General features: G+C 49.9%; 8 protein-coding genes across 8 annotated transcripts; 2 read left to right on the top strand and 6 right to left on the bottom strand.

The window, feature by feature from the left end:
• Positions 1-370: 370 nt before the first annotated feature.
• Positions 371-2188, bottom strand: N7479_010825 (C2H2 zinc finger protein; the record flags this gene model as incomplete). The annotated part of the gene is made up of 1 exon (XM_057258516.1): positions 371-2188. One exon carries the CDS (start codon positions 2186-2188, stop codon positions 371-373), a length of 1818 nt encoding a protein of 605 aa, XP_057105974.1.
• Positions 2189-6078: 3890 nt separating this feature from the next.
• On the top strand, positions 6079-7658 carry N7479_010824 (uncharacterized protein; the record flags this gene model as incomplete). Its single annotated transcript, XM_057258515.1, has 2 exons — positions 6079-6561; positions 6618-7658. 2 exons carry the CDS (start codon positions 6079-6081, stop codon positions 7656-7658), a joined length of 1524 nt encoding a protein of 507 aa, XP_057105973.1.
• Positions 7659-8364: 706 nt separating this feature from the next.
• On the bottom strand, positions 8365-11064 carry N7479_010823 (condensin subunit BRN1; the record flags this gene model as incomplete). Its single annotated transcript, XM_057258514.1, has 3 exons — positions 8365-10314; positions 10374-10941; positions 10991-11064. 3 exons carry the CDS (start codon positions 11062-11064, stop codon positions 8365-8367), a joined length of 2592 nt encoding a protein of 863 aa, XP_057105972.1.
• A 581-nt stretch (positions 11065-11645) lies between these two features.
• On the top strand, positions 11646-14836 carry N7479_010822 (sodium/calcium exchanger protein; the record flags this gene model as incomplete). The annotated part of the gene is made up of 2 exons (XM_057258513.1): positions 11646-11849; positions 11927-14836. The coding sequence occupies 2 exons, from the start codon at positions 11646-11648 to the stop codon at positions 14834-14836; spliced, it is 3114 nt and encodes a 1037-aa protein (XP_057105971.1).
• Positions 14837-15114: 278 nt separating this feature from the next.
• N7479_010821 (uncharacterized protein) lies at positions 15115-18771 on the bottom strand (the record flags this gene model as incomplete). Its single annotated transcript, XM_057258512.1, has 3 exons — positions 15115-16365; positions 16432-16931; positions 16989-18771. 3 exons carry the CDS (start codon positions 18769-18771, stop codon positions 15115-15117), a joined length of 3534 nt encoding a protein of 1177 aa, XP_057105970.1.
• A 1375-nt stretch (positions 18772-20146) lies between these two features.
• Positions 20147-20867, bottom strand: N7479_010820 (ankyrin repeat domain-containing protein; the record flags this gene model as incomplete). The annotated part of the gene is made up of 2 exons (XM_057258511.1): positions 20147-20447; positions 20503-20867. 2 exons carry the CDS (start codon positions 20865-20867, stop codon positions 20147-20149), a joined length of 666 nt encoding a protein of 221 aa, XP_057105969.1.
• Positions 20868-21241: 374 nt separating this feature from the next.
• On the bottom strand, positions 21242-25774 carry pan1 (actin cytoskeleton-regulatory complex protein PAN1; the record flags this gene model as incomplete). Its single annotated transcript, XM_057258510.1, has 4 exons — positions 21242-22406; positions 22465-22995; positions 23047-25102; positions 25123-25774. The coding sequence occupies 4 exons, from the start codon at positions 25772-25774 to the stop codon at positions 21242-21244; spliced, it is 4404 nt and encodes a 1467-aa protein (XP_057105968.1).
• A 482-nt stretch (positions 25775-26256) lies between these two features.
• N7479_010818 (DNA-directed RNA polymerase II core subunit RPB11) lies at positions 26257-27013 on the bottom strand (the record flags this gene model as incomplete). The annotated part of the gene is made up of 4 exons (XM_057258509.1): positions 26257-26460; positions 26525-26634; positions 26692-26750; positions 26889-27013. 4 exons carry the CDS (start codon positions 27011-27013, stop codon positions 26257-26259), a joined length of 498 nt encoding a protein of 165 aa, XP_057105967.1.
• Positions 27014-27901: the final 888 nt, after the last annotated feature.

Raw genomic sequence — 27901 nt, 5'->3', positions numbered from 1 at the left:
GTGATGTCAGACCATTTTTGACACGCCAAACTCCTTCAACTGTTCAAAAAAGAAGAAAGAAAAAGGACGAACTTTGCAGCTCACTCCAGGTATGAATAAAGTAGGCTAGAACGAAAAGGCTCCCCCGGATAAGATGACTCCGGGAGTTAAGGGAAAAAAGAGAAAGAAAACTAATAATGGGGCATAGAAAACACCAACGCCAGCGACTGTCGGTGTGGTGATCATGAGGGCATCAAGGTTGACCCTCAAAAGAGGATGGGATAATCAGGACATATCGACAAAGTGGAGAAGGAGGGAATGGCATAACAGCCAGTTCACGTAGCTGATTGTCAGCCATATCGTACACACTAGAACAACAACCAACGGAATATCACCGCTGGCCAGAATTATTCAAGTTTACTTCCACCGGAACTGGGGCTACCGAGTTGGATGACGCAATGTGCGCTCGCAAAGAGGCAACTTCAGTGCGCAAACCTGTCAACTCATCGTGCATTGTCCGCACGTACGCCCAAATCTTATCGATTTGGCTGGGGTCATTGGAATTGGCATCCAGCCCATCGAATCCCTTGAGATGAGATAGACTGTGTGTACTGGAGTGGCTGTGCGAAGGAGTGTGCTTGGTTGCAGCTTGCATGCCAAATCGAGCATCCGGGGAGGTCATACCCGGCGGCGGAGGTAGCTGAGGCGCACCTGGCTGTGGTAGAGGCAAGCCTAGTGTAGGTGGTGCGTGATTCGAAGATTGATTCGCTCGCCCAAAAGAGGACTGCGGGTGTGGCAAGGACTGACCCATACCGGGAGAGTGTGCGCGATGTGGCTGTGCACTATCATGTTGCGAAGAAAGAGCGTTCGGGGATAGTGGTTTAGGGCTGTCATTGATATTGTTGGAAGGGAAGATAGACGAGCTCGAGGTGAGTCCAGCAGGCGGGAATGTCATGTGTGCAGACTGTGAGGCTGATGTTGACACACTCGATCCACCATGATTGGCTGGAGGCGGGAAAAGGTGGCTGGGACGACCAGCGGCAATTGGTGGGTAAGTGTTGGACTGACGTGGGTGAATTGAATCAGACCGGGCAACTGTATCTGCTTCGTGCTTGCGGATGCTTGGCATAGTCATTCGTCGCTCGTCTTCTTCGTCCATGCGCTCAGGCTCTGCTGTGTACATCAACCCATCCATGTCATCTGGTCCCCCAGTCGTACCATCGCCATACTCTTCGTCTCCCGCAAAGCTGCCCATACTCGCGCGTCGACCCGCGCAGCCTCCCTGTCCTTTATTGTGCCGAGCAAGTGCATCGCCTCGGGCGAAACGACGTCCACATTTGGGACAGATATGTGGTCGCTCGCCGGTATGCAGCTTTGTGTGACGCTTCAAATCGTGAAGTCTTCGGAAACGTGACTGGCAGGTTTGACAAACGAAAGGCTTTTCTTGACTGTGGGTGAGCAGATGGCTCTTTAGATTATGTTGCCGCGTAAATTCTGTCGCGCAGTATGGGCAGCGATGTTTCTTCGCTGATGGAGAGCGAGGGCTGCCTCGATTGTAGCCTGCGTTTGGTAGGCTCAGTCCGCGACGCGGATCGTTAATATTACCCGTAGGCATTGGGTATGAGAATGATTTGCCATCGTGGTCGATCTCGGAGTCATCGCGCGACCGTCGATCACCATCCTGAGAAGTGGATTCCTCAATAGGACCAGGGCTAGCCACAGTTGATGCATGCATTAGTGAGTTGTGGTGATGGTCGTTTGATCCGTACGGGTCCGAGGGCGATTCGGTCGCGTGTGAGTCGATTTGCATGTGCTCCGAAGATGCATGTACTGAAGGATCATGAATCGGGGCACCTGGCGACTTTTCACTGGCGCCCAGAGCCTCCCGGGCCACCTGTGAACTATTTCGTTCAGCATCCTTCTCATGCTCCGGCCGATCCGCCGGTACTGATGTTGGACTTGTCATCGGAGGAAGTTGATCTCTTGATCGCGAGACGTGTAGGCCGGCGCTGGCAATCGAGCTTAGGCTTTCGGGTTTGGAGGATTTAAACAAAGAGAGGGGTTCAGAGCTGTTGATAGAGTTTGCGGATAGCGAGTTGGAGACGGCGATGGGCTCGTTGTTCGACATCAACGTCGCCATGGAGAAAGAATGGATCGCGCCAGCCTCAAAGGGTGGACGAGCAAAGGCGACAGCTACTTTGGATGCCATGTTAGGACAGTATACAGGGGATTGGAGGGGAAGTGGAAATTGACTAACTTTCATTCACCGGGATATATCAAAGATGTCAAACAGACGAGGTTGGGGGGAAAGAGAGCGAAGACCAGGGCGTGTGGGGCGTTTCTCACGAGTGTGGCGCAAGCTGACGAGTGGTTTCAGCTTCGAACCTGTCAAGATCCACCTGAAAGATCACAGGGGCTTAGGTCTTTAAAATAGCGATCAGGGAATGAGTGGATGAGATTCAATGGCCATCTGAAGTTTGGAATGGGCGGAACAAGAATGAGACAAAGAGATGGCAAATGTGAGTGGTGAAGATAGAAAAGTGGAGGTTAATGAACTAGTTTCACACCATTTAGCGTCTAAGATTCGTTGGAAGGCGAGAAAAAAAAACACGCAAAGAGAATGAACGTGTGAACAGAAACCAGGCAGGGGGATGATACGTTTGGTGGGGACTGGAGAGGTCGAGGCTCTGGATAAATGAACCCTGAGGCAACTAAGTACTGAGTACTTGAGATTCAACAATAAATACATTGTATTAATAAGTATACGATACCTCGTTAAGATTGAGGCTGTGTAGACCGCTAACAACTGTGTGGCTGGCTCGTGGGGCACTTCCTGCGGCTGACCTATCTTCAAAAGTACACGTTGCCTTACATTACTTACATATATATTTTACTTACACAGTACATACAGAAGCCTACGATCTACATCCTGATGAGGCTCATAAACTGTATGAAATCAAGTTTCTTCAAGCCAGTAGTAGCCTTGAAATGGGCATATGAACACAATGCACCAGGCAATTAGAGTGATGTCACCCCAGGATCTGTACATAATATATTCATACAATACACTCTAATTTCAATTTACTGGAACTCCTGGTCTTTTAGAGATTTGTAAATTGAGTGGAGATATGCTTGTATTGAGGGCTTTCTACGTGTACTCTCCTCCATTCAATATATTGACTCATAAGGCCACCACAGACCACTTAGATCCTTGAATTACATTACTCACATGTCACATTATCCAAGTGTAGATTGGTAATACAAGGCGCACCACATTTACTGCGCCATGTTTCGAGCAGGGTACACTTATAACCTTGTACCTTGTCGGCGCCTCAGGCGACTTGAAGGATCAACGGCTACGCGGAGCCCTATGGAACAGTACCACACCGGTCTAACATACTCCGTACTATGTAAGTAGACTTCAAAGTATACAGATCTATGAATATTTAGAACATGCCATTTCTTTTACCCTGCAATGGTGGAAAGGCAGATCTACCTGCATTCTACAATACATTGAATTATAAAATCAAGGAATCCCATTGTCCTAGGGGGCCTTCCAAGTGTTGTGCAACCATCTAGGGATGCTTACTCCACACCCAAAAATAGCGTGTGGCTGATACTTCTCATTCCCTATATATTACTCTAGATGCCTGCATGAAATGTGAACTTACATAGCTAAGCCTCGCAGATCAGTTCAAATTCTGCGCCGACCCACGTACTTGAGAGGACATTCTATCCACGGTGGCGTCGAGACTCTCCATCAAGCATTGACTATGTCAAAATACCAGTCAAGTGTCTTCTACGCCGTATAACAGGTACGAATGACCATCCACTTTCGTTGTGCCAATCATCATCCTACACATTTTGTTCTCCTTGCGAAATAGACGTTCATTATGCTGTTGCCACCTTCAATGTCTCTATCTGCTTCATTATACGTATTGTCAACTCTATTGAGCCAGTCTACATGTATAATTTCAACATTGTGATACTGCACCTTCTCGTTGTCTGATGAGTATCTTCCTCATTCATTCGTATTGATGAGGACGAAGAAGTTCTTTTTTTTTTCTTCTTCTTCTTCTGCAGATCACCAATAATTGCACACGATCAACCATATGCTTCACAACGGTAACTCGGAATTCAAATAGTTACTCAACTCTCGTATAACGTATTCTAGTCGATAATTACTTTCTTCAAAGCTCCACTGGGGACTTCATGACATTTGATGTGTTTCGGACTTTCAGATGACCATCATAGCAGGTGTCATTCTTTGTGTAAATTCTCGGGTCGGCCGATTCTACTAGAACATCTATAGATGCATTATCGACGGGGTGCAGGGGCTGCTGACGTATAGCACGGACGATATCCCGAGGTGTTCGGGTCCTATGAAAGCTCACTATCCTAACTTTACCAATAATATGTTCCTCAATGCGCAGGTATTGGCCACCAACATGAGACGACCCATACTTGTCGGAATATTGAGGGTGCTCCTGTCATCAATATCCTGGCAGTATCTCTTTGCCTGGTCATGATATGTGAGGTACTCGTTCAATTCTATTTTGAGATTTTTCCCACCATGGCTTCATTTGTTCAACCAGTCATAGGTGCAATCATCTCTTTCGGTGATAATAGCGAGCAAATAGTCGAGTGGAGAATGAGACAACGGCGGTTTCTTGCGAGCTTGGCGCTTTTCTTGTCGGCGGTTAACCTGTTCCTATATCGAGCATCCCATCCTACTGACGGATATCTGATATATGGTTGTGATGTCTGCGATATGACTGATTGAGTGCAAAGCGATAGGCTGAACAGATATATTTTTTCTTCTCTTTATAAAGAGAGAAGCTGGGGATAATATGAGAGGAGACAAACGGAAGGATACAGATACAAAGGTACCTCTTGAGTGGCCGGACATGCTATGCATATCTGCAGGCTATAATGTAGGTGGCGTTCCTATCTCGGCGGCTGCCAATCTCAATATTCACACATGGAACGATATATGAAGTACCATACTTCTTATATCCAATTTGGTAGATTCTATATTTGGGATTGAATGAGAATAAGGCATTGGAAGGTAAGTATAGAGAATAATTCAGATAATTCAGTCTATTAATTGCTGAAACTGCGGGATATTTGAAAGAGGCGAGAAAAACTATTCATGGATTCACACCAAGTCCGTCTAAATATGCGTGATCAAAGCACTATCACAGGTGTGACTCGCTCTGCCCTGCTTCACAGAGAAACGAAAAAAGCAAAAATAGCGATGTGCACAGACCTTCGGGGTTTTCCCCTCTCCAACTTTTCAGACTAAAACATTCAAGGGATTCAAGGGTGCTTAATCGCGTTATGTGACTGGACCTCAAATTTGGGCTGAGGAGCGCTTTCATCCACTCGTTCACATCTTCCCTGTTTTTTTCCTCGGACCGCTCATCCATCTCACACACTAGAGCGGTTCTGCATTGCGTTTGGTTGGACGATCGGCGGGTTAGCGCCGGGTTAGGGTGACAGAGGTGCATCGTGAGGAGCAAGCATGGTCCCTACTCGATCTCACTGGCCTGTTACTCCACTGTGACAAGCTTGGCTGATCACTCCCGCCGGCCAGTCACATTCCCCTCTCAACGCCTCGAGGTACAGTGCACTTGCAGCCAGAGGGCTTGACAGGCATTGGGTCTTCCAATCATGTTCCTGGTTGCTACTGCAAATTCCCTCCCAGCGCTTACTCTGGCCCGCCCTAAGTGACGAGAATCAAAAGTCTGCATTTTGGTCCCCCGCCTCTCGGACCATGCCAGCACTTGAACATTATTGATATTCAAGGTTTCCCAGGCTGGTTCCTGTCACTTTCTGATTGTCTCCAATTTTTTTCCTATTTTCCCATCATCTGCTGGTTAATACTCGTGTACGCAGGCTTCGCACACGGTATCGGTGATTTACTGCAAACCTGATATAGTTCAGCTGTTGTCCTACCACACTCGTGGTTTTTGCTGTCTATTCGACTTGATTTCAGGTTGTTTTATTCTCAGTAGCCAACCTTGTGGCCTTTAAGTCGAGAGCTGGCTCTCTTGACCTAATTGTTTGATCTCTTTGCCTACATTGCACATCGATACAATGGCGGTATCAGACGATAGCCGAGACAATTCTCCCATGACCTACGAGCCCGTTGTTCCTGCGGATCTCACTCGTGCTTCTTATCACAGCGCAATGGGTCCTTTACCACAGCATACCGTGCGAGAGACTCGCAGCGGGTCTGATACGAGCAATGCCTCCCTCAAGAGTCCACGGACTGCTCGATTCGCCGAGGCTACATCGATTCACTCTCCCATCGGTCCCACAGACGCTGGACGATCACCTTTCGCCGACCCTCCCAAGACTCAAGCAAAGGGAGATGTCGGAGATGTGGGATTCGGCTACGTGACAGCAAACAACGCCGCCCTGCATGCGGATGACCAGGTGCCAATGTCACCTTTCCGGCCTGACCTGAAGGTGCCACAGACGGCCAAGTCATTGAACCCTCTCAGTCCTACTTTCCGCGAGGAGTACATGCTTGAGAAGCAAGAAAAGAAAGCTGAAGTCGAAAATGCCCGAGACCTGGTAAGAAAGCCGCATCATTATGCCAACAATCAATGCAATTTACTAATCGTCAACAGAGAATCAAACTCCGCGTCCGGATTGCCAAGGTCTTCCTGCGTTTCATCAACTTCGGCTGCAGTCTGATTGTGTTGGCATTGCTAGCCGTGACATTAACTGTCTTCAACGCAACCAAGCACCTGCCTACTCGTAACAGCCTTCCTGCCTGGGCAGAGGGTACCAACCCATGGGCTCAGTACCTTCTTCTAGGCATGGCCTGTGTTTCCTTAGTCGCCTGTCTAGTCGTGTTCTGGGCCTACCGAAAGGGCGGCCACGGACGTGCTGAGAAGGTCGCCGTCTACTACACTGGCTTCTCGATCGCCTTCTTTGGCGTGAACCTGATTATGTGGATCGTTGGCGCCGCAGTGTACCAGCACTCCAAATCCACAGGAGATAATAAGGATATGTGGGGATGGTCTTGCGCGCAGAACACCCGCGAGCAGATCTACCACAACACTATCGACTATGCTCTCCTTTGCCGTCTACAAGACTGGGGCCTCGTCTGTGCCATCATCGAAATCGTCCTCGAACTCCTCGTGATCTTGATCTACGTGGTAGTCTTCTATCGCGTCTGGAGCAAGCGCAAGCTGATGAAGTCCATGGACACCCGCGACAACGCTCGTTCAGATCTATATCTCGCCCAGCTGCGTCTGCAATCCGCCCCGAACACCCCCGGCTTCGCAGGCTTTGCTTCCTACCCCGGGAAGTCTCCTTTCTACGCCGCCGGCCCCGTGGACCCCTACTCGTCCGCTGAGAAGGGCATGGCTCAACCCCAAACTACTCAGTATGCCTCACCACGTTCGCCTACCCGCCCTATCCCATCATTCCAGCTCCAGCCACCTCCTATCAAGGTCCAGCAGCCAAGCCCGCAGAGTGCCCAACATGAGTTTACTCCTCCTACTCATTACTCACCGTCGCCGCCTCCCCAAAACCAGCGCAAGAGTCCGCCTGTGAATAGGAGTAGTAGCGCTCCCGGGGAGCCCACTTATGATGCTGTGCCGATTCCTGGGGCTTATCAGAGTCCTATGGTGCCGGTATTCCCGCCCCCTGTACGCAAATAAATGAGTATGACTGCAAGTTTTGTTTTTTTTCTTTCTTTTGACTTGAGGCTTTTTGGATTGATTCCATTTTCCCTTGTGGAAAATGAAAGTGCTTGGAAACAACAAAAAAAAAAAAGTGGAAAACCCGAAAACTACAATTCAGTTCGTCACTTTCGATCGATCTGCTTCAAAATCGAACACTTGTTCGACCCTTTTTTTCTTTTTGTTTACCCTAATGTACACCCTGGGCCCCTGGAGTTTTGGTGTGAGATACAGATACCTATTTGGACTTTGGTACACTGTTGGTGTATTTCCTCTCTTGATCTTTGGTTTTCGTCCAATGAATGAATATATTGATTGCAATGATACATATAAATGAACTTTTTATGCACCTTTCATCCTCCTAGCACCGTACATAGGCTATGGATTTCTCCCAGTATTCAATACTAACCAAGGAACGCATCCTACCATTATTTAGGACTGCTTGTTATTGCACTAGAAAAAGTATGTGAAATTGTTTGAATTCGTTACAAAAGAAGTAATCCGAAGAAGCAAAAAGACCCAAGAGCGCCATTCACTGCGAACAGGAAAAAGCAAAAACCACAACGCCGCAAGGATTTACCAAGTCACACCGTCTTGTCCATCACTCGTCACTCGTGACCAACATGCATATCGCAGTTGCTTCTATCCATGTCAACTGTACATGCAACTAAAAAAATCGAGACGCTCACATCCCTCCTGCGTCTTCGATGATGGCGTGCGCATCCCTAGATACGAAGATCTCTTCCAGGGTAACCGCATCGGAGCCCATCTTGCTGACATCACTCTCGAGCACGAGGCCCTGTTCATTGGCAAGATGCAAAAGGCAAATAAACCCGAATGATGTGCTGATATCGCGTAGAGTCTCAGCCGGGTAGGCTGTCTTGAGGGAGTTCATGATTTGTGTGAACCGTAACCGGCCAGTATTATCAGGTTGCTCTGGGCTTTCGTCCTTGGGCGTGGGCGGGACAGGGGCATCCGATTCACTTTCGGGTTCGGTCGGAGCCTCACTGGACACGGCCCCTGGTCGTGAAGCTGAGGCGAAGCCCACAGCATCAACTAGACGCTCACCCATACCCTTCCACATCTCCGTTTTGAGGCGACGAACGTCAACCTTCTTTGCCACACGTGCATATGCCACATAGTCTGGTCGTGCACGACGACCACCTTGTGTCACTAATTGTGAGCCGTAGCCGCCAGCTCCGGGTCGGCCAGGCGTTGCACCAACCATGTTCAAGAGCGCGCTGAGCCCAGTTGCTCCACCTGCCTCTCCGGCCGATGTGCCTGGAGGACCGTCAACTGGCGGAGAAAGCATTTCCCGGGCATCAGCAAATGGTAGATTGTCGTCGTCATCGAGGTCCATGCCGTTCGGGAAAGCAAGACCGTCGTCATCAGCAAAGAAGTTGGCATCATAGGCACCGGCAGTACCTTCCTCGCCAGCGTTTTCTTCCGGCTTGCGATTTGCCCAGAATGCCTCGTCCATGTCTCCATTACCAGCCGTCAAATCCTGCCGACGACGTTTGCCCAGAATCTTCTTTGAGCCCATCTTTGCCTTTGGCTTGAGGAATAATGTGAGTAGATTGCGGGAGTTGAAATGCTTGTCGTCGGGGAGAAGATTGCGACCCTTTGTCTTCCACTGTGTCTTGGGCAATGAGACGGCGGAGTTGGAGCTGGCCGGGGTGTAGATCAATTCTGCGACAGCAGGATCCAGAGGGGCAGCAAAATCAATCTCAAATGGCTCTTTCTCTTTGCGCTGTTTGGGTGCCGACGTAGCAGGTGTTGCATGCTCTTTGATTCTTCGAATCTTCCAGTGTTCTGGGCCAGCCCAATTCTTCTGTAGCGCGTTGTCAAAGTAGCTTAGAATATTTTCGTGATCGTGACTATTAGTCTGATGAGACATAGATATGGCATATGCGTCTTCATCGCCATCGTCGCCCTCACCATCATTATCTCCATCGTGGGTCGCGCGGTGAACATTCAACATTGGTTCCAAGGCGGCTTCCCGAGCCCATACCTCTCCTCCATCACCAAACCCAGCATCACCGCCAAGATCAAATCCGCCTAGGGTAGCGTCATCATCATCAAATCCGACAGCGTTGTCGTCGTCGAGCATGATACCAGATGGGTCATCAGGTGCTCGTCCCTCTTCGTCCAGCTTGTCTTGTCGCCATTCCTCTGGTGCTTTAAGGAGAGGAAGATCCAGCGACCCGCTGGGATCACCCAAGTCGAGGTTTTTGAGCGATGGGCAGATATCCTGCTCATCAAGACGATCTAAATCTGGGAAAAACTGGCTCGCTAGCATGGCAAGGTCGATCTCTGTGTTATCTTCAAAAGTGTCGCTTGCGGGTTTCTGGTTTGGTTTTGTTTGATCATCAGTCTGCTGATCTGGATCCACAGACTCTTGACGATCGTCCTCGGCAGTTTTGGTACTATCGTCCACAGCATCGTCACTGCTGTCGAATACAATTCTTCCATGGCCATCAATAGCAAGGTGGTTCAGGAGCAAGCCCTTGGCGCCTCCTTCATCAAAGTCTGCCGATGCCTTCTTGAATAACGGATCCACAGCGAATTCTAACTCGAACTTCTTCAGTTGCAACGACGAGAATGACGGGGCGAGGGTAGCCTCATGGGAGCGTGTCTAGACACCGTCTAGTTAGTCAAATCCAATATCTCTGACATCGTCTGTATAGACCATACCTTTTTCCGCGACTTGCGAGCCTGACCATCCTCGCCTTCCTCATCCTCATCGCCATCTTCTTCCTCCTCCTCCCCACGACCTCTCTTATCGCGGCTATCAGCTAATCCACTCAGAAGTTTTCCTGTCTCCGTTGCGACACTGTCCACTCGGCTGGTGTAGATTTTAACACAACCGTCAAGGGTGCAACTGGCCTTTTGGAAGTTCACAGTATCTCCATCCTTCAGTAAAGACATGTCGTGGAAGTAGTCGATCAACGCGAAGTTCCAGGAGTTATTCGCATTGATTTTGTTATCAGTTGCCATCTTCATCCACTCTTCAAAATTGGCCAGGATAGGCACGCGCTTCATCGGTGTTACTGCGCGGCCATTGACATCGCTAGTGCGACTGCGATGGCCCGAGGGTCGAGGAGTTGCGGGACTGTCGCTCCCTTCACGATCATAGGTGTATCGACGGGGTGGCATAGGCGTCTTGACTGCGGCTTTGATTTGGCTCATTTGGCGATCATGAAGTGCTTGACGAGCCTCCATCCGTGCTGCCTTCTCACCCTCATCATCGTTGAGGGGAATCCTGATTCAATTAGTTGAATTTCACAACCAGGAGGTATCCAGATACGTACTTGACTGGGGAGTTTTTGTGCGGGGTCGAGGCACCGTTTGAACGGCGATGCACCTTGTTTGCGACACGCGGCATGGTTGCGGTTGCCCCCGATAGGGGTTGGCGATAACAGCGTTGAGATGGAAAGTTCGATCGAGAGAGGGGTTGATGTCGATATGAATCCATATGAAGCAAAACAAATGGGGAAGTCAACAAACATACGGCGGTCCAAGTGTACCAGTGACGCACTATCTCTCACGTAATCATGCATAGTTTATGCCTGAAATATCAGGTGTTAATGTCGTACCCAAGTCAGGCATTCTTTTGGCTCATCCTTTCGAACCTTCAGTAGCTACTAGTAAATTCTCCGTTGCTTGATTACAACGCTTGCTAAACCATTTCATCTTATATTAGTTACAATCATCTTTTCTGCAATCGACCTCCAGTACAACAACGATCGGCAGACTAAGCGCCTTGGCCCACTCCCGAGGTCCGCCACACCTCCCAGCTGACATCACCGCACTCACCGCGCTGGCCTATACAAACCAACATCCATTGGACGCGCGTGGGATATATATTGTACATGGATTGAGTCTTTAATGTTGATCTTTCTGGTATAGACTGGTCTACATTATCTAAAGTCTTCGGCCCACGATGCCCCCATACTTCTCGTCATAATGAACCAGCTGCCGTCCTTCCTGCAGCCTGCCGTCCACAAGCCCCGATATTCAATCCGACCATTTTATACTACGCTGTTGGTGTTTATACTTATTGGAGCGGCTAGTTGGGTTTTTACTGGTACTACAAATGACCATGTGCAGTTTGCGCAACCGGGTATAGGGCCACATACAAGCCTGTTCAAACGAGAGGGCGAACTAGAGGTATCTTTCTCTTCCAAAATCCTATCCTGTGAGATGGTACTGAAGGCTAAATGATGTCCTGTTACACGATGATGTAGTGCCGCTTGGTCCGCAACGTCAAAAATCAGTGTGCCTATGTCCGCGACAATTGCCCCGATCACGAGGATGGCCTAATCTCGTACCTTCAATTTTACTATTGCGGATTGGCCAAAGTAAAACCGATAGCATTTACGATATTGATACTCTGGTTATCACTGCTCTTCAGTACCATCGGCATCGCGGCAAGTGATTTCCTGTGTATTGATCTGAGTACATTGGCCAGCATTCTAGGATTGAGCGAGAGTCTCACAGGCGTGACATTCCTTGCATTTGGCAATGGAAGTCCTGACGTGTTTTCCACTTTCGCGGCCATGCGGTCGAATAGTGGGAGCTTGGCAATCGGTGAGTTGATCGGCGCGGCAACTTTCATCACCTCCGTTGTCGCGGGTTCCATGGCATTAGTCCGGCCATTCAAGGTCGCGCGAAGGAGTTTTGTTCGAGATGTGGGCTACTTCATAGTGGCTGTCGTTTTCAGCATGTTTATGCTGGCCGATGGGAAACTTCATGTATGGGAGTCAGCTGCGATGGTGGGCTTGTACGCCTTCTATGTCGTAATGGTGGTGACCTGGCACTGGTATCTGGTACGACGACGCCGAAAGAACGAGAGAGACCTCGCAGCGCGAACTCACTTTCATATACCGGAGAACCAAGAGCTGGAGATCGAAGAGGCAGCCGAAGACGATGATCCTGGTGTAGCATCAGAGTCGCGAAGTCTTCTCCGCGGAGCCTCAACCGAGGATTTTGATCTTTTGGAACGCGTCGAGGCCGTCCCTCTATGGAAAACAGAGGACGGCGAGGACGAGGAGGATGACGAAACACGCAACCGATACTTGGCCGAAATTCGTGATAACATGCACGTCTATCGGCCCGCGAAATCGAGGCGCAATACGATAAACCCCATTCGACCGAGTCTTGTTGGTGCATTGGAGTTTCAATCTGTTCTTCACTCTCTGCAGAAATCAAGAAATACCCGTCGCAATCCCGCAATAAGCCTGAACAGCTATTCCGACGATGACCAGTCTGATTTTGACACGCGCTCGGTGGCATCGCATCCTCGTGCCAGTCGACCATCTGCCAGTACTGACCGCTTGTCGCCCTCCAGCGCAGCAGGTTCCTCTCGAGTTCGAGCTGTGTCGGCGAACGATGCCGTGGGGTTGAAATTTGACTCCAGTGTTTTGGAACCCCGGTCAACCCAAGGTCCACTGCTTACAGTGAGCAAACCCTCTTTTGAGGATACTTCGGGACAAGAAGCGCTGCAGTCACGCCAGCTCGCTCGAATTGATACTGGGATGGCGCTGGATGCATCTGATTCTGCGAATCGGTCACCGAGTTTGAGTCTGAGTCCAGGTACCACAAGTCCTCAAACTCCTGACCGGCTCGCTCCATCGGACACTTTTCACTTTCCCAATTATCGGAACGGAGAGGTAGATGAACGGTCATCGGTGTCAGTATCTGTTTCTCCGAGGGGCACTGCAATACGCCGTCATCCCGGCGTGGGATTAGAAAGCCCTTCATCGCCCTTCCCATCGTATACTGATTTACCCTCCGCGTCGTTCTCACGACCACCCAGCATTCGACTTCCAAATTCACCCAGCCCGTTGGAACGACTACAGGTCCACGACGGGTATGATGATTTCGCTCATGTAGGCCTCCCTTTCTACAAATACCTGAGGAACTGGTGGCCTGACTCGATCCCCCCTCCCCAGCAGATTGGTTGCATACTCTTCCCGACCCTGGCGGGCTGGAAGTCTAAAAACGTCTGGGAACGACTGCTCGGTATTATCGCAGCTCCCAGTGTACTGCTTCTTACCATAACGGTCCCAGTTGTTGAGCCAGAGGAGCCAGAGTCTGTGGAACCGGACCCCATACCCTCGGTGATCATTCAAGATGTCGACGGCAGAGATAATCCCTCCCCAAGGGTCAGACTTCCAGCTGATAGTCCAGTGATTATGGCGCAGGCACATGATCACACCTTATCAGTTTCTAATGTGCCGTCAACCCACCCCCATCGGAAGTCCTCGTATGAGCCAACTGGTCGCCAGCGGTGGGACTCGGAACTCCCGGCAGTCCGACTGCCAGCTTCACCTCCTGAGCACCCTGTGCCACCAAAGGACTGGAATCGCTGGCTGGTTGCCATCCAGCTTTTCACAGGTCCCTTCTTCGCCGTGCTCATCGCCTGGACGACCATAGACGAAGACCGTCAGCCGCGCAACCTCATTCTTCCCTCCCTCGTTTCCCTTTTATTCTCCTCCGTCTGTCTCACAGTCCTGGTCATAAGCACTCGTCGTCGACGAAACAGTCGACGTACCAGTGCAGATCTTTCCATCCCGCTCCTCCCCGACGAATCCCAACCTCGAACCGACGCGCTCCCACCACAATGGCGGCCATTCCTGTCCCTACTTGGCTTCTTGGTCGCCATAGCCTGGATCGCAACGATCGCCACAGAAGTTGTTTCCCTCCTCAAGACCATCGGCGTCATTCTCAACATCTCCGACTCCCTACTCGGATTGACCGTCTTCGCCGTCGGAAACTCGCTAGGCGATCTAGTGGCTGACATCACAGTTGCCCGACTCGGGTTTCCAGTCATGGCTCTCAGCGCCTGCTTCGGTGGTCCCATGCTCAATATTCTCCTCGGTATCGGCCTCGGTGGTCTGTATATGACCCTCAACGGTGGGAACCAGAGACAGGAAGAGGCGCTGCATGGTATCACCCCTGTGCAAGTTCCCTATGAGATTGCCATCTCCAAAGTGCTTATTATCAGCGGCGTGTCGCTTTTGGTTATTCTGGTTGGACTTTTGATTATTGTTCCTATGAACAATTGGCGGATGGATCGCAGGATTGGCTGGGGTCTTATCGCTGTTTGGTGTGTCAGTACCCTGGGGAATGTGATTGCGGAAGTTGTTTTGTGAATTGGTGTTGGAGCATGCACATACGAATCGAAAATAGCAACTGTTGGTCTACGCTCTCTTTTGGTTTGGTTTGGTGTTGGTGTTGGTTAAACATTGTGGCGGGTTTCTTTTCTGCTTTCCAGTTTGGAATGTACAGCTTATCATTTTTTCATGTGAAACATTGAATAATTGTGAATGGACTATGATATACGAAATGCATCCTCATTCAATTCTGAACTTCTTCATACAAAAGCTTTTACCCTTGTCAATGAAACAGAAGGCTAGACCACCAATTTGTACTAAACGATGTCCTTGCGGGTGATTTGATTGAGCTCACACATCTGGCGAAACTCGGCATTTTTATCGAACAACGCAAGTGGACTCTGGAAATCAACAATTTTGCCTTGATCTACCATGCAGATTCGGTCATAACGTATAATCGTTTGCAGTCGATGAGCAATGCAGATTACTGTTCGGTCCTGAAATCCCTCTAGTAGTGTCTTCTGCACAGCCTGATCCGTGTCTTGATCGACGGCAGAAGTAGCCTCGTCACAAACGAGGATGCGAGGATCTCGCACTAAAACACGCGCCAATGCTAGCAACTGCCGCTCACCCAGAGAAAAGTTTTTGCCATCTGGTAGAACTTCTCGGTCAAGGTGTACTTGCGGATAAAGGCTAGTTTTGCGAAGTGCATCGCAAAGAACATCATCTGAATATTCTCCAGCGGGGTCCAAGTTTGTTCGGACTGTGCCCTGGAAGAGGGTCGGGTCCTGAGGAATGATAGCTAATTTGGATCTCAAGGAATGAAGATTCAAATCTGCAATATTCATATTGTCAATGACAATGGACCCATTTTCTAGGGGAAAGAGTCGAAAAAGAGCGGATATAATTGAAGATTTGCCTGCACCTGTGCGCCCAATGATACCGACTTTTTCACCGTCATGGATTGTGAGGCTGACATCATTCAATGCTTGAGGATGATCACTCTGATAGCGTAGGCTAACTTCCTTCAAGGTTATGGTTCCTTTTTCTGGCCAGGTCGACGATGGCACAGTAGCCGATATGGCTATCTCTGTCGGAATTTCATTGCCATAATATATCATTCTCTCGACTGTGATAAAAGAGTTTTCAATCTCAGCAGTTTGGGATACAATGCCAGGGATTATTTGCACGACAGCCAAAGAGTAAGTCATTAACAAACCAGACATACTTGCTGGAATGGAGTTGTCCGACATGACAATCAAAGCTCCGACAAAGAGAATGAGAATATTGCCCAGTGTATCCAGTCGGAGATTCAGCCACTGCTGGCTGGCTGACATTAAATATGAATAGTTGCTTGCTTCATCGATTGTGATACTCAATCGACTTTGGAAAACATGTTGGACGCCAAAGCTTCGGATGGTCTGGCGGCCTGAAATGCACTCGATGGTACTTGCTGCAACAGTAGATCGTGATACGGTCTCGAAGCGTTTAAGCTCTTGCCTCGAAGCGCGATAATAGCTGGAAGTATAGTATACGACCAAAGTAATCAATGGAAAGGACAATATAAACTGCAGAGGCCAAATATTAGTTCAAAGCCAATGTGATAGCAACTGCAAGTGCTATATTCCACTTACAAGAGGAAACTGAACAGATATGAGTAGGAAAGTAGAGAAGGCAATTCCAATTAGCATAAAGAATGCCTGAACTGCGCCACTAACACCATTGTCCAGCTGATTCACATCACTGGAGAACAGGTTCATCAATCGTCCAGCCGGATTTGCAGTATGAAATGACATGGGAGCATATAAGACACGCTGAAGAGCCGTCTTGAACAGATTGTCACTAGCTCGCAAGCCTGTAATTGAAGCTTGACTAAGATATACCCACGCGAGAACGCTCTGAACTACCCCAAAGAGGATATAACCGACTATATAAGCAAGGTTATCCCACCCTAAGGTGTTATCCACCCACCATGATAGCCAAACGCTAGTGAAGATTCCGGCTATTTGCGAGACAATCAATAGAGAGAAGAGAATCGGCCAATGGAAGATCGAGCCCGAAGCAGAAAGGTACGTTTTGTAGACAGACCTGTGCACACTGCCCGTCTTTTGAGTCTCGCTGTCTATCACCGTTTCTATAAAAGAGTTTATTAGTATTGATATCAGATCATTTTCACGAAGATAACTCTTACTATGATCTTGGTCGTGAGGTACCGCTTCATCATATTCATTGCTCAATCTGCCATTATCTCCATTATTCGAGTTCTTTGCCTCGTAATTCTCCTGGGCAGGAATCAAATGCGACAACAATTCATTACTAGATGATGGGCTCGATAGGCTTTCAGAAGCCTTAATATGGCCCCTTTCTAACCACAAAACACGATCGCATTGGGTGATTATGTGCTTTTGGTGGGTCACCAGAATGCAGGTTTTTCCACGTAGCAAGCCAAGAATAGCTTCCTTGAAGATATGCTGTCCAACATCGGCATCCACAGCCGATAAAGGATCATCTAGAAGCAGTAGATCGGCGTCTGCGTATATGGTTCGCGCAAGACTAATACGTTGCTTCTGGCCACCGGACAGTGTAATGCCTTGCTCGCCAATGTAAGTAGCATCGCCATGTTCCCATGCCTTGAGGTCTGGCTTCAAAGCACACGCTTCTATCACCTCATTATACCACGGCTGTAGTAGAGATTTGCCAAACAAGATGTTCTCCTGGACAGTCCCACTTTCAATCCACGGCACTTGAGAGCAAAAGGATCGCGTAGCGCCGAGTGTGATATGGCCTCGAGTCTGGCCCATCTGGCCGGCAAGAGCGAGAAGAAGAGCGCTCTTTCCTGCGCCTACAGGCCCCGCGACCGCAACAAGCTCTCCTGACTTGACCTGTAGGTCAACGTTTCTTAGAGCTAAAGACGAAAGCCCATTGCCAGCTATGTTGAATTCCTCATGCACGGAGAGCAGGCTGGTTTCTTCAGTAATCGCGGGAGAAGGAACATTGTCATCAGCAGTAGAATTCCAGGAAAAGTAGCCGTCAGTTACGTCGACGACATTGACAGCGTTAAAATCCCACTTTATTGTCTTCTGTTGATCCTCCGCCCTCAGAAATGATTCAATGCGTTGGATAGATACCCATGCATCGATGAGCTGGTTAAGCACCATCGGCAAGATATTGAGGGGCTTGCGAAGACAATTGAATAGCGCTAAGGAAGAAAATGCCTCTGCAGCAGTCAGTCGGCCTTGGACGGTCATGAACATAATAAAAGATAACATCGCCGCATATGAAGGGAGCGAGGTGGATAGGGACATGATCGTGCTCTGGAGGCTTAATAGCTTGTGTTGCTGCTGGACCTCGGCCGTTCTGGCATCAGAGATCCGACGGATAAAGTATGGCTCCCAAGCATGGAACTTGACAAATTTCATATTGCGCAGTGCTTCAAGGAGGCTCAATATTCTGTGATCTACCTGGGCATTGATTGCCACACGTCTTGACATCAGCCAGCCCATGCTGTATTCCAGGCCTTTCGCACCTACAACAAGGAGTAAAAGGCCACTCAGCGCGCTCCAGGTAAGATTATAGAAGAGGATAGCCAATGCCACAATGACAGCCACTGGCTCACTCCAAATCATGTTGGCATATAGAAGAGCGCTCTCAATACGCTGCGAATCGACTGTAATAAGATTCGATATCTTCCCATCAGTCCAATCATTGCTTTCACTATTAGAGAGCTTCAGAGACTTTTCAAAGACTATTGCAGTAAGAACAGCCTTAACCTGGCTACCGACCACTTGACCCAGATAATGGTAGTGTACAAGAGCGAAGCTCATCCCCATCTGGGTGGTAAAGAGTGAGACCACAAAGATGAAGGAGCTGCTGTGGGACGACAATTCATCCGATAGACTGACGAGAAAATATCTCAGTAACAAGGGCGCCATCACTTGCAGGAGGTTTGCAAACAGCATGGCAATTCCCGCCATCCAGAATTCAAATTTGAAGGCAGAATGTAGGGCCCGGAGAAATGGAAACTTTCTCCCATGAGAGAGACCAAGCTGAAAGGAGGCAAAGACTGTATTTTGGTGTATCGCAACCGCGCGGCTTGGATTCAGATTCCGGGTATCATCTCTAGTTAAAGGTCGAAAATATCCGATCTTAATAAAAAGGCGCGATGAGCTTTGCAGGTCTTAAAATTCAGGGGAATGCATCGGACAATCTAGAGACTTACAGATAACAATGGAAAAATCCACTGGAAGGTCAATCGACTCAATAGCCCGACACGGTCCTCGTGAATAATTCGGGCATGATTCAATCCCTCGCCAGATTTAGAGCGACGAAACATCATTTTTGCCCGAATTTACAAGATGGATAAACCGGCAAGCTCAAGCAGGCGATTTTGTCCTTTATAAGCTAAGAGTCTGCCTATGGCTAGCGTAACATCGAATAAGCCAGTTGGTTGGAGGGTTGTCGTATCTACACAGGTAGGGCCTCTTACGACGCAATCTTAATATCCACACCAGACAGGGATCATGATTCGTAACAGCTAGGGATCATAGCGCAATCGCACTTCTCTTCCACTACGGCTGCCTACGCCTTTCAGACGGCTTAATGTTGAATTACATTGTATAGTCCCCTAGCTTCTAGGCAATAACCCCAAAACAGATAGTTCGCAGACAATGCTTCAAACTACCCAGGTTGCCACTTTCTCATTGTGTCAGATACTGGTATACCCTAGATCAAACAGTTCTGGACATGTGAATATATCTGTAACCTGAAAGTGCACATTCCTAAGAAGTGACAAATAACAGTCTCTACCTCACCAGATTCAATGCGCTGTGCCTTTACGACCGACAAATTGTGAAAAACCATACTCAGAAGAAACAAGGCATTAAGCCCCCAAAAGGACAAACCGACACGCTCCACCAACCCAGGCTTCAATGCAACATGTATCCCACATACTAGCCCGTGTTCCGTGGGGACAAGTTTACTTTTATCCATGGCCTTGTTGGCCTCAAGAAGCTGGTTTTGTATTCAAGCCTTGGATCACCAACTATATAACATCAGCTCAACTCTCGCGAAATCATAGGCAATGAAGAGATGAGGTGAACAAGGAAGAAGAGGATGAGTAGATAGACATAGCTACCAAAAGCATTGATGGTCAAACATATCACAGGGATGCGTCTAACATGTAGCTGCTCTGAATCTCTTGTATAATCACTCTCCTGGTATCTTGATCTGCGGACTGCATGCCTGTTTGACCCCTACAATCCTCTATTTTCACACTTGCCCCTTTGTGAATCAGATAGCGAATAACATCCCCTTTTTGAAGAGCCACTGCCGTGTGTAGAGGGGTCTCCCTCATAAAAGGAAACATGTCCCAAGAATACTGTGGTCTTGGTACATGAGAGAATTGAAAGGAGCACCCCTATCAACAAGCATTTTGACAACTTCGAGGGTGTCGGACTCTCGATAAATCGCATTATGCACAAGCTGGCCCATTCTGACATCACCACCTCGATGTAGGAGAAGATCAATAGTTGCCAAATCTGCATATCTAACTGCATAATAGAGCGGGGTATTATCGATATCACATCGTTTATTAGGATCTGCGCCATGATCAAGCAGCCATATTGTCATCTCCAGGTCCTCGAGACCATTGCTAAAAATAAATGTGATTCAGCTGGGAACGTTTAGAAGAAAATAGGGGTTCTTACGCAAGAATAGGGGGGTCCATTCCACTCATCGGTGTGTTGATATCCCAGCCATGATCGAAGAAACTTATTAGGATATCTTTCGCCTTCGCCTTGACAGCTTCGCGTACATAGATTGGTGACACAGGTGTACCATATTGGAGTAGCTCCTTTACGAGATACGCCTTGTGTGACCTGATAGCATCAATCATAACCTCGTATAAATGACGGATATCGCAACCATCACGGATGGTATGATCAAGGAATTCTGGCAACTGTTGCTCGTCAAGTTCCGGTAACTGGTGGACTAACAAGAGCGTCTTTGCTGGAATCGGAGGAGGGGTTACAACCCTCATGTAACCCTGTTCAGGGGTGTGATAAGCAGACATAGTCGAAGAGAATATCTTTGTACGTAGTAGTAGTTGATGCGTTAGAGTTTAGAGCTTCCGGGTGCTAAAACAACCCCTGGAATGAAGGAAGGAGATGGGGAGCAGCAGGAGCCCCAGTTTCCAACATACATAGGAAGCTTGCTTCGAAGGTTACAGGCATAACAATGATACGTAATAAACAAATTGAGTATTGCAAGAAAAGTACAGAAACACAGCTAACTACTCGCTAACTACTCTCCCATTATCCATTCGACAATCGTCACCTTGCTCTCCAATCATGTAGATACGGTCATGTCCTTCCCCTTCGTCTCCGCATCTGTACACTATGTACTCTCAAAACAGAAATAAATTAAAAAAAGACTCTAATTCCCTCTTCACAGCACGCGTCCGGCCGACGAGCTTGTGCTACGGTCGTTCACTTGAGTTTTCCTCAGGGTCCTGCCTTGCTGGATGGACGCAAGGAGGGCGCCTCGGTCACCAGGAGCACCGGCCGCGGCTGGAGGAGCAGGTGGAGGCGGGATGCCAGTCGGAGGGGGTGGCGGGGGAATAGAGGAGGCTCCGCCAGGAGGCGGGGGCGGGGGCATAGAAGGAGCACCGGCTCCTGGGGGAGGAGGTGGAGGCGGGGGAGGGGGAGGGACTCCAGATGGTGCGGCTGGTGGGGAGGTGGAATCGCCGGAGGTAGGAATAGCAGGGACAGGAGGCAAAGCTGCTGGGGGCGGGGGTGGAGGTGCAACAGGGGTGTCTTGTACCGGGGTAGCGGATTTCGAGGTAGGCTTCTCTTCATCCATGGCACTCAGAGGACGTGGGGGCGCCATAGTACCGAACAAGATGCTGGCAAGTTGTTTGGCGCTGCCGCCGGTTGGACCGTCGTCCTCATCGTCAGACGAATCGAAGTCGGAGCCGGCAGCGGACCAGTCATCGTCTTCCTCAGGGCGGACACGAGTCTTGCGTTCCAGGGGGGCTGCACCGGTGAAGGTGGGCTTGATAGGTTCTTGCTGCACCATGCGGTGGAAGGGGTTCGTAGACTGAGCGGTGGCCGGCGGCGAAGCTGCTTGAATGGGGTCGGATGGCTGACCCATGTTCTTGAAGTATGGGTTCTTGGACTCGGCATCGGGCGTGGCGGCAGGAACACTACGGCTGCTTTCAGGGGAGCCCACTTCACTGGGCACGCTTTCGGGGGTGGGAGGTTCAGTCATCGCGGGCACGGGAGGCTGGGGAGGGAGAATTTGGCTCTGCGTCGGGGTGCTGAACTGAGGCGTGATATCGGCAGGGCCTTCGTCATCGGACGATGAGTCTTCAAGTCCCTCGAGTTCAAGTTGCAGCTGTCGCTCACGTTCCTTAGCCGCCTCCAGTTCAGCTCGTTGGGCTGCAAGACTAGCTTCCTGTTCTTTGGCATGTCGGCTAGCCTCTTCCCTGCGGCGCTTCTCTTCCTGCTTCTTGATCTTGCCCTGGCGGACCTGTTCCTCTAGAGCACGAAGTCGAGCAGCTTGAGCATCCTTCTCCCGTTGGAACTCCTGCTCGCGTTGGCTTGCCTCGCTCCTGTAAATGTATTAGCCAACTCCACTAATTTGGTCTCTATCGGGCGTGGATTACTCACTCTAGACGCTTGGTCTCTGCCTCCTGCACCTCTTGTTCTTGCTTGATAGCCTGCTCACGGGCACCCTGATCCACTTTAGTGGATTCCTCTTCTTTCTTAGCATCGGCTTGACCAGCACTATCTGCCCGGGCCCTGCGGGTGGGCGGTGCTGGAGGAGGTTTCTTGCCCGCAGTCTTGGGAGCTGCCTCAGTAGGACCACCCCGTTCCTCGGCCAGGCGACGCTGTCTCTCCTGTTCTCGCTTAGCATCTTCTTCCTCGGCGCGTCTGACACGTTCTTCGCGCTCCTTCTTCTCACGCTCCTGGCGTTGCGCAAGAGTCTCAGTAGCGTCATTCGGCTTCAAACCAGCAGCAGCCATGCGCTCAGCAATGCGCTTCTGTGCACGCTCCCGAGCAGCCGCCACACGATCTTCATGTGTACCACCAGGAAGAGAGCTTGACGAGTCCACAGACTTGGGCATTGAAGGACGTGCAGCGTGAGATTCGGCAGCTGGAGATGCTCGAGAAGAAACCTCCGGGGAACGTCGTCCTCGCCTATAAATTGTCAGCATTGAACCCTTTTCCTAATTGACAAGGATAACATACTCTTCTTTGCGAACATTTGCAGTTCGCGCATTGCGGCTGAGATCGTAGATGAAGTCGCGGATAGTGTCCTCAACTCCCAATGCATCTTCCCAACGACGCTTCTCATGCTCACGTGTGGAGTTCTGGCCTTCTTCCCGGAGGCTGTCTTCCAAACTGCGAGCGAAATCACGGACACTTTCCTCGACATCACGAGTCATAGTCTCGTTGCGCTCCCGCTCCATCTTCACGTGAGTGCTCTCAGACTCCAGACGACGAGCTGCTTGGCCATCGTCATCTTCCGTCGCGGGTGCGGGGCGCCCTGAAAGCTCGGCAGCCCGGGCTTGCATACGCGCACGCGCGCGGGCCTTGATCCGATCTGCCTCAGTCACAGTGCCGCCAGGGCCAGTGCCAATGATGTTAGAGGCGCCTCCAGGATGTGCCTTGGCGTCCTTGAGACGGAAGAGCTCAAGCTTCGCCTCCGCGATTTCACGCTCAAGACGACGCACGTCAGATGCAACCTGAGGAACTTGGTCTTCAAAGGACTGCAGTTGGCGACGAAGAGCCCTGCGCTCTGCACCACTGTCCACTTGACGGAGTGCGGCATTGGGGTGAGTATCGAGATCGTCCTGTACACGACGGATACGGTCCATGAGACTTTCTGCCTCGCGGCGATCCTGGCGGTCTAGAACATCATCATCCTCGGCTCGGTTCTCGTCCTGGAAGTCGGCAGCGTCAATCATCACTTTGGCCTCGCGGATCTTCTTTTGGAGCTGTTCCACAGAATACTCTTCCTCTGAAGCGCCAGAGGCGGACGGTGACGGGGTACGAGCCTCGTTACCAACGCGACGACGTGCACTGGAGCGGTATCCACCAGCGGAATCATTGTTCTTGAACATCGTCGCATCCTTACGGCTGGCACCAGCAGAGCCTCCTGCGCCACCACGGAAGGAGTGATCTTTGAGGTAGCTGACACCAGTTTTCTGTGGCTGCAGGAACGCCCCACTAGCCTTGCGATTTTCAGCATCCTGAGAAAGAAGGGACTTGACTGTACCGATAGAGTCATTCAAGTTTCTTGTAGAAGGAGGAACAAGCTCGGGTGGTAGGCGGTTTGGAACTGCGTATCCGTTCAGAGCACGGTAGATCATGTGCATAGCCACGGCGAACTCATCCATGTTCAGTCGGCCGCGGTTATGGGGATCAGCCAGGGTCCAGATCCGTTCCAGGTCTTTTCTATTCAGCCCACTTTGACCCATGATCTCGATGGCAGTCTCACCACTGATGAAGCCCTTACGGAAACCGTCCCATGCGCGGAAAAGATCGTCGTAAATCTTCTTCTCCTCCTTTGTAATTGCCCAGGCAACCGTAGCATTTCCTGAAAGACCAACAGCACTGAAACCACCTTCACGCCCAGGCTGCGGCATAAGCTGCTGTTTCATAGCTTCAATGTTGGGCAAACCCTGTGCTGGTGTATTGATGAATCCCCATTGACCTGGAATGCCTGTAGGTTGCGCCGTCAGGCCTTGCATTCCACCGGTTTGTGCCGACCCGTAACCAGTAGGCATAGGCGGCATCGGGGGCCGGGGGCCGGTATATCCAGTAGCCTGCGGGTTGCCCATGAATCCAGTCTGTTGAGGCTGAAGGAACTGAGACTGGTTTTGGTTGGGTTGCTGGATACCTGTCTGTTGTGGGAAGAACCCAGTAGGCTGTGCTGTCAGCTGCGACAGGAGCTGGGCGTTGTTCGGTTGCTGCGGGACGGGCTGTTGAACAACTGGGGGCGTCGACTTGCTCTCCATGAGAGGCGCATCAAAGTTGGGAACGTTTGTTCGCTGTTGGACCGGCTCCTCGGGGACATCAAACGAGATGATGTCAACCATGCTGGAAACCTCGTTCTTGATCGTCTCGGGTAGGGAAGAAGGCAGCTCACGGCCAGTGATACGGAGATTGCAGAGGTACATGGCCAATGCAAATTCAGGGAAGAACAACTGTCCGGATTTAGTGGTATCAGACAAGACCCAGATCTTAGAAAGATCGGCGCCCGGCAACTTGGATCGCAGCAAAAGATCTCTTGCTTTCTCGCCTATTGTGACCAGTCAGTACTGGCATACAAGCCTTTGAGATGTGGCCCATTGGGCACATGGAAACAAGACCCACCATCCATTGTCTTGCTATCGCTAACAGCAGACTTGAAGAGCTGCTCGAATCTCGCCTGATCCTGCGCCGTGATGAAAGAAAGCCGAATGCTTGGAATCTTTGACCCAGACTTTGGCGGCACCTGAGGGGGTGCCCCAGAGCCAGGAGCACCTTGGAAGGAGTTCGCGATATCGGAGGAGGTCTTGAAGCGAGTTGGTATCTGTGGCACCGGTGGCGGCTGCTGCGCCTGGTTCTGGGGAGGGAATCCAGTGTACTGCTGTTGGAAGCTTTGCGCTTGCTGCTGCTGGGGTTGCTGAGTCGCAGCGCCGGGGAAGCCAGTGAATTGCGGCTGGATCTGCCCCGCGGGGAATCCGGTAGCTTGAGGCTGTAGCTGCGAGTTACCGAACGGGGAGGGCTGGCCGGCGAATCCGGTCTGCTGTGGAGCAATACCTGTAGGCTGCTGAGCAAACCCAGTCGGTTGGGGTTGTTGCATCGATGGCTGTTGTTGACCTTGTGAGAATTGCGAATAGGGGGGCTGTTGTTGCTGTTGCATGAATGGTGCCTGGCCGGGACGGCCACCGGCACCACCCCCGAGGAAATTATTCGACGAGGAGTACATCACAGAAACCACGCTCGCATGAGTAGACTAGATGCAGAAAAGCCAACAAATAATTGACGAGAAGAACGAATGCAAAATGGTAAGTAAGTTGAGTCTCAGGAGGATGCGAATGACGCCGCTGCTAGACGCGGAGGCACACGCGCTAACCTCATCGGGTGATTAGTCATATCCGAGATATTTTTGGATCCACGACCCGACTAGAATACTACATACTTGATTGATGGATAAGTAACGGTTTCAAGCTTTGAGCTTGTAGATGTGTTGGTATCAGCTATTTGATGCTATGGCCATGTCTCTCAGAAACAGGAGAAAGCAAAAAAAATCAATGCGCCCGCGAAAAAAAAAGGGGCCACCCATAAATCCCCAGATCGAAAACGAAAAAGAACAAACGCAAGGCATAAAAGACCATAACTGCTCCATGCGCCAGATTTTCAGACCCATTAAAAGAGGATGGATGGTGACTGCATGTCACTCAGGAGAATTTACTCAGCAGTGTTCTGTTGCTGCTGCTGCTGGTTGGCGGCGTTGGCGGCCTTGCGAAGTTCGTACTCCTTGGTGAATTCACGAGACAAGATGCCCAAGTCCTTGATCAGGGCCTCGGAGGCGTTAATAACAGCCTGGCGAGGGGTGATCTCGCCGTCAGTCTGGACACGCAGCTGGAACTCGGGTGTCAGGGGGTGAGGAACCTAATAGGTCTGTGTGAGTATCTTTCTGAGATATAATACCATGTGCATATAGCGGGTTCCTTACGCGGTAGGCAGCGAACACTACGTGAGCAGTCTTTAGGAGACGCTGACGCAGCATATTGCCAAGGGTGTGGTCTTCCTTGTGGAAGGTAAAGATGGCGGCAGACGGGAGGCCTAAAGAGACACGGTTAGTGAGACTGTGTGCGATGTACATTGATCAATATGACTTACGGGTGTCAACCTCAACATCGATCTTGCTTTCGCCAGGAGCGAGCAGGATTGCTTCGTAGCTATATTAATGATCTTGGTCAGCTTATGGTTTCCTTGGATGGAGAATGAGACATGGTGATGCAGAAAAAGGACTAAAGATAAAGGGAACAAAAGAAATGATCCTTAACATCATAATGCCATGAGGTAATTCAACTGACACATCGGGGGCATCGTCAGGGAGCACAGGACGAGGGTGGCGCGGGTGGGGACCCTGGGACCGACGACCAGCACGTTCTCTGGCGATGGCCGCGGTAGCCGTGATAATTGCAGGGCTCTGAGGCATGACTGCACAAGCACAAAACAGGGTTGATAAAACAGGAGATTGATCGTAAACAGGATAACAGTCCGCGGGTAAACAAGAAGATAAGAGAGGGAAGACACGTCCACAGGAGAAGAGGAAATAAATAGACACGAGGCAAAGCAAGTCAGGGCAGGAGCAATAGTGCAAGGAAAGAGCGATCATGGTTTTTCCCCATGTCCTTCCCTCCGAGGAAAGACACGTTAACAGGAGAAGGGAGAAGAGAGAATAAATAGACACGAGGTAATGCGAGCCAGGGCAGGAGCAACAGTGCAAGGAAAGGGCAATCATGGTTTTTTTTTCCATGTCCTTCCCTTCTTCCCATTTTGATGGTAGACAAAAAGGTGCACTTTACCCCGAAATCCGGGGTAAATGTCCTGTGGTACACATGATATCCATCTGATATCGAAGATACATCATTGAGCGCACAAATATTTTTCACCAGAGCAGCTCAAAATGAAAAGAATCTCAAGAATTTCGAAACAATAGCGTGTACTCACCGATCTGGAGCATTCATGGTGACGAGAATGAGTTGAGAAAAGGTCAAGGTGTGTCAGGCCAGATATCTGGGTCGATATCTTTGATACGGCTCTAGTTGAAGAACCAAGAAGTTGGAGGTTTGAAGAAGAGAGGAGAAGAGGAGAGAAATTTATGAGAAGTCGGAGATGAGCAGGCCTATTTATAGGTATCAATTCGCGTTGACTTCTGAGAGCAGTTGCGATCAAACAAGTTTGCCTTTGGAAGACGCCTGAGGGTGCTTATTAATAGCAAATAAGCTCAAACAAAGTGACCCAATGAGACGGTACACTTTGAAACGTTATTTAGGCCCTGACTTCGAACCTACCTGCTTGTTCGACGTTGACGTTGAGTGAT

This window comes from Penicillium vulpinum, assembly GCF_028829585.1.
Source record: "Penicillium vulpinum strain IBT 29486 chromosome Unknown utg000004l_segment0_segment0, whole genome shotgun sequence".
Lineage (NCBI taxonomy): Eukaryota > Fungi > Ascomycota > Eurotiomycetes > Eurotiales > Aspergillaceae > Penicillium > Penicillium vulpinum.
This window is presented reverse-complemented; position numbering and strand designations above follow the sequence as displayed.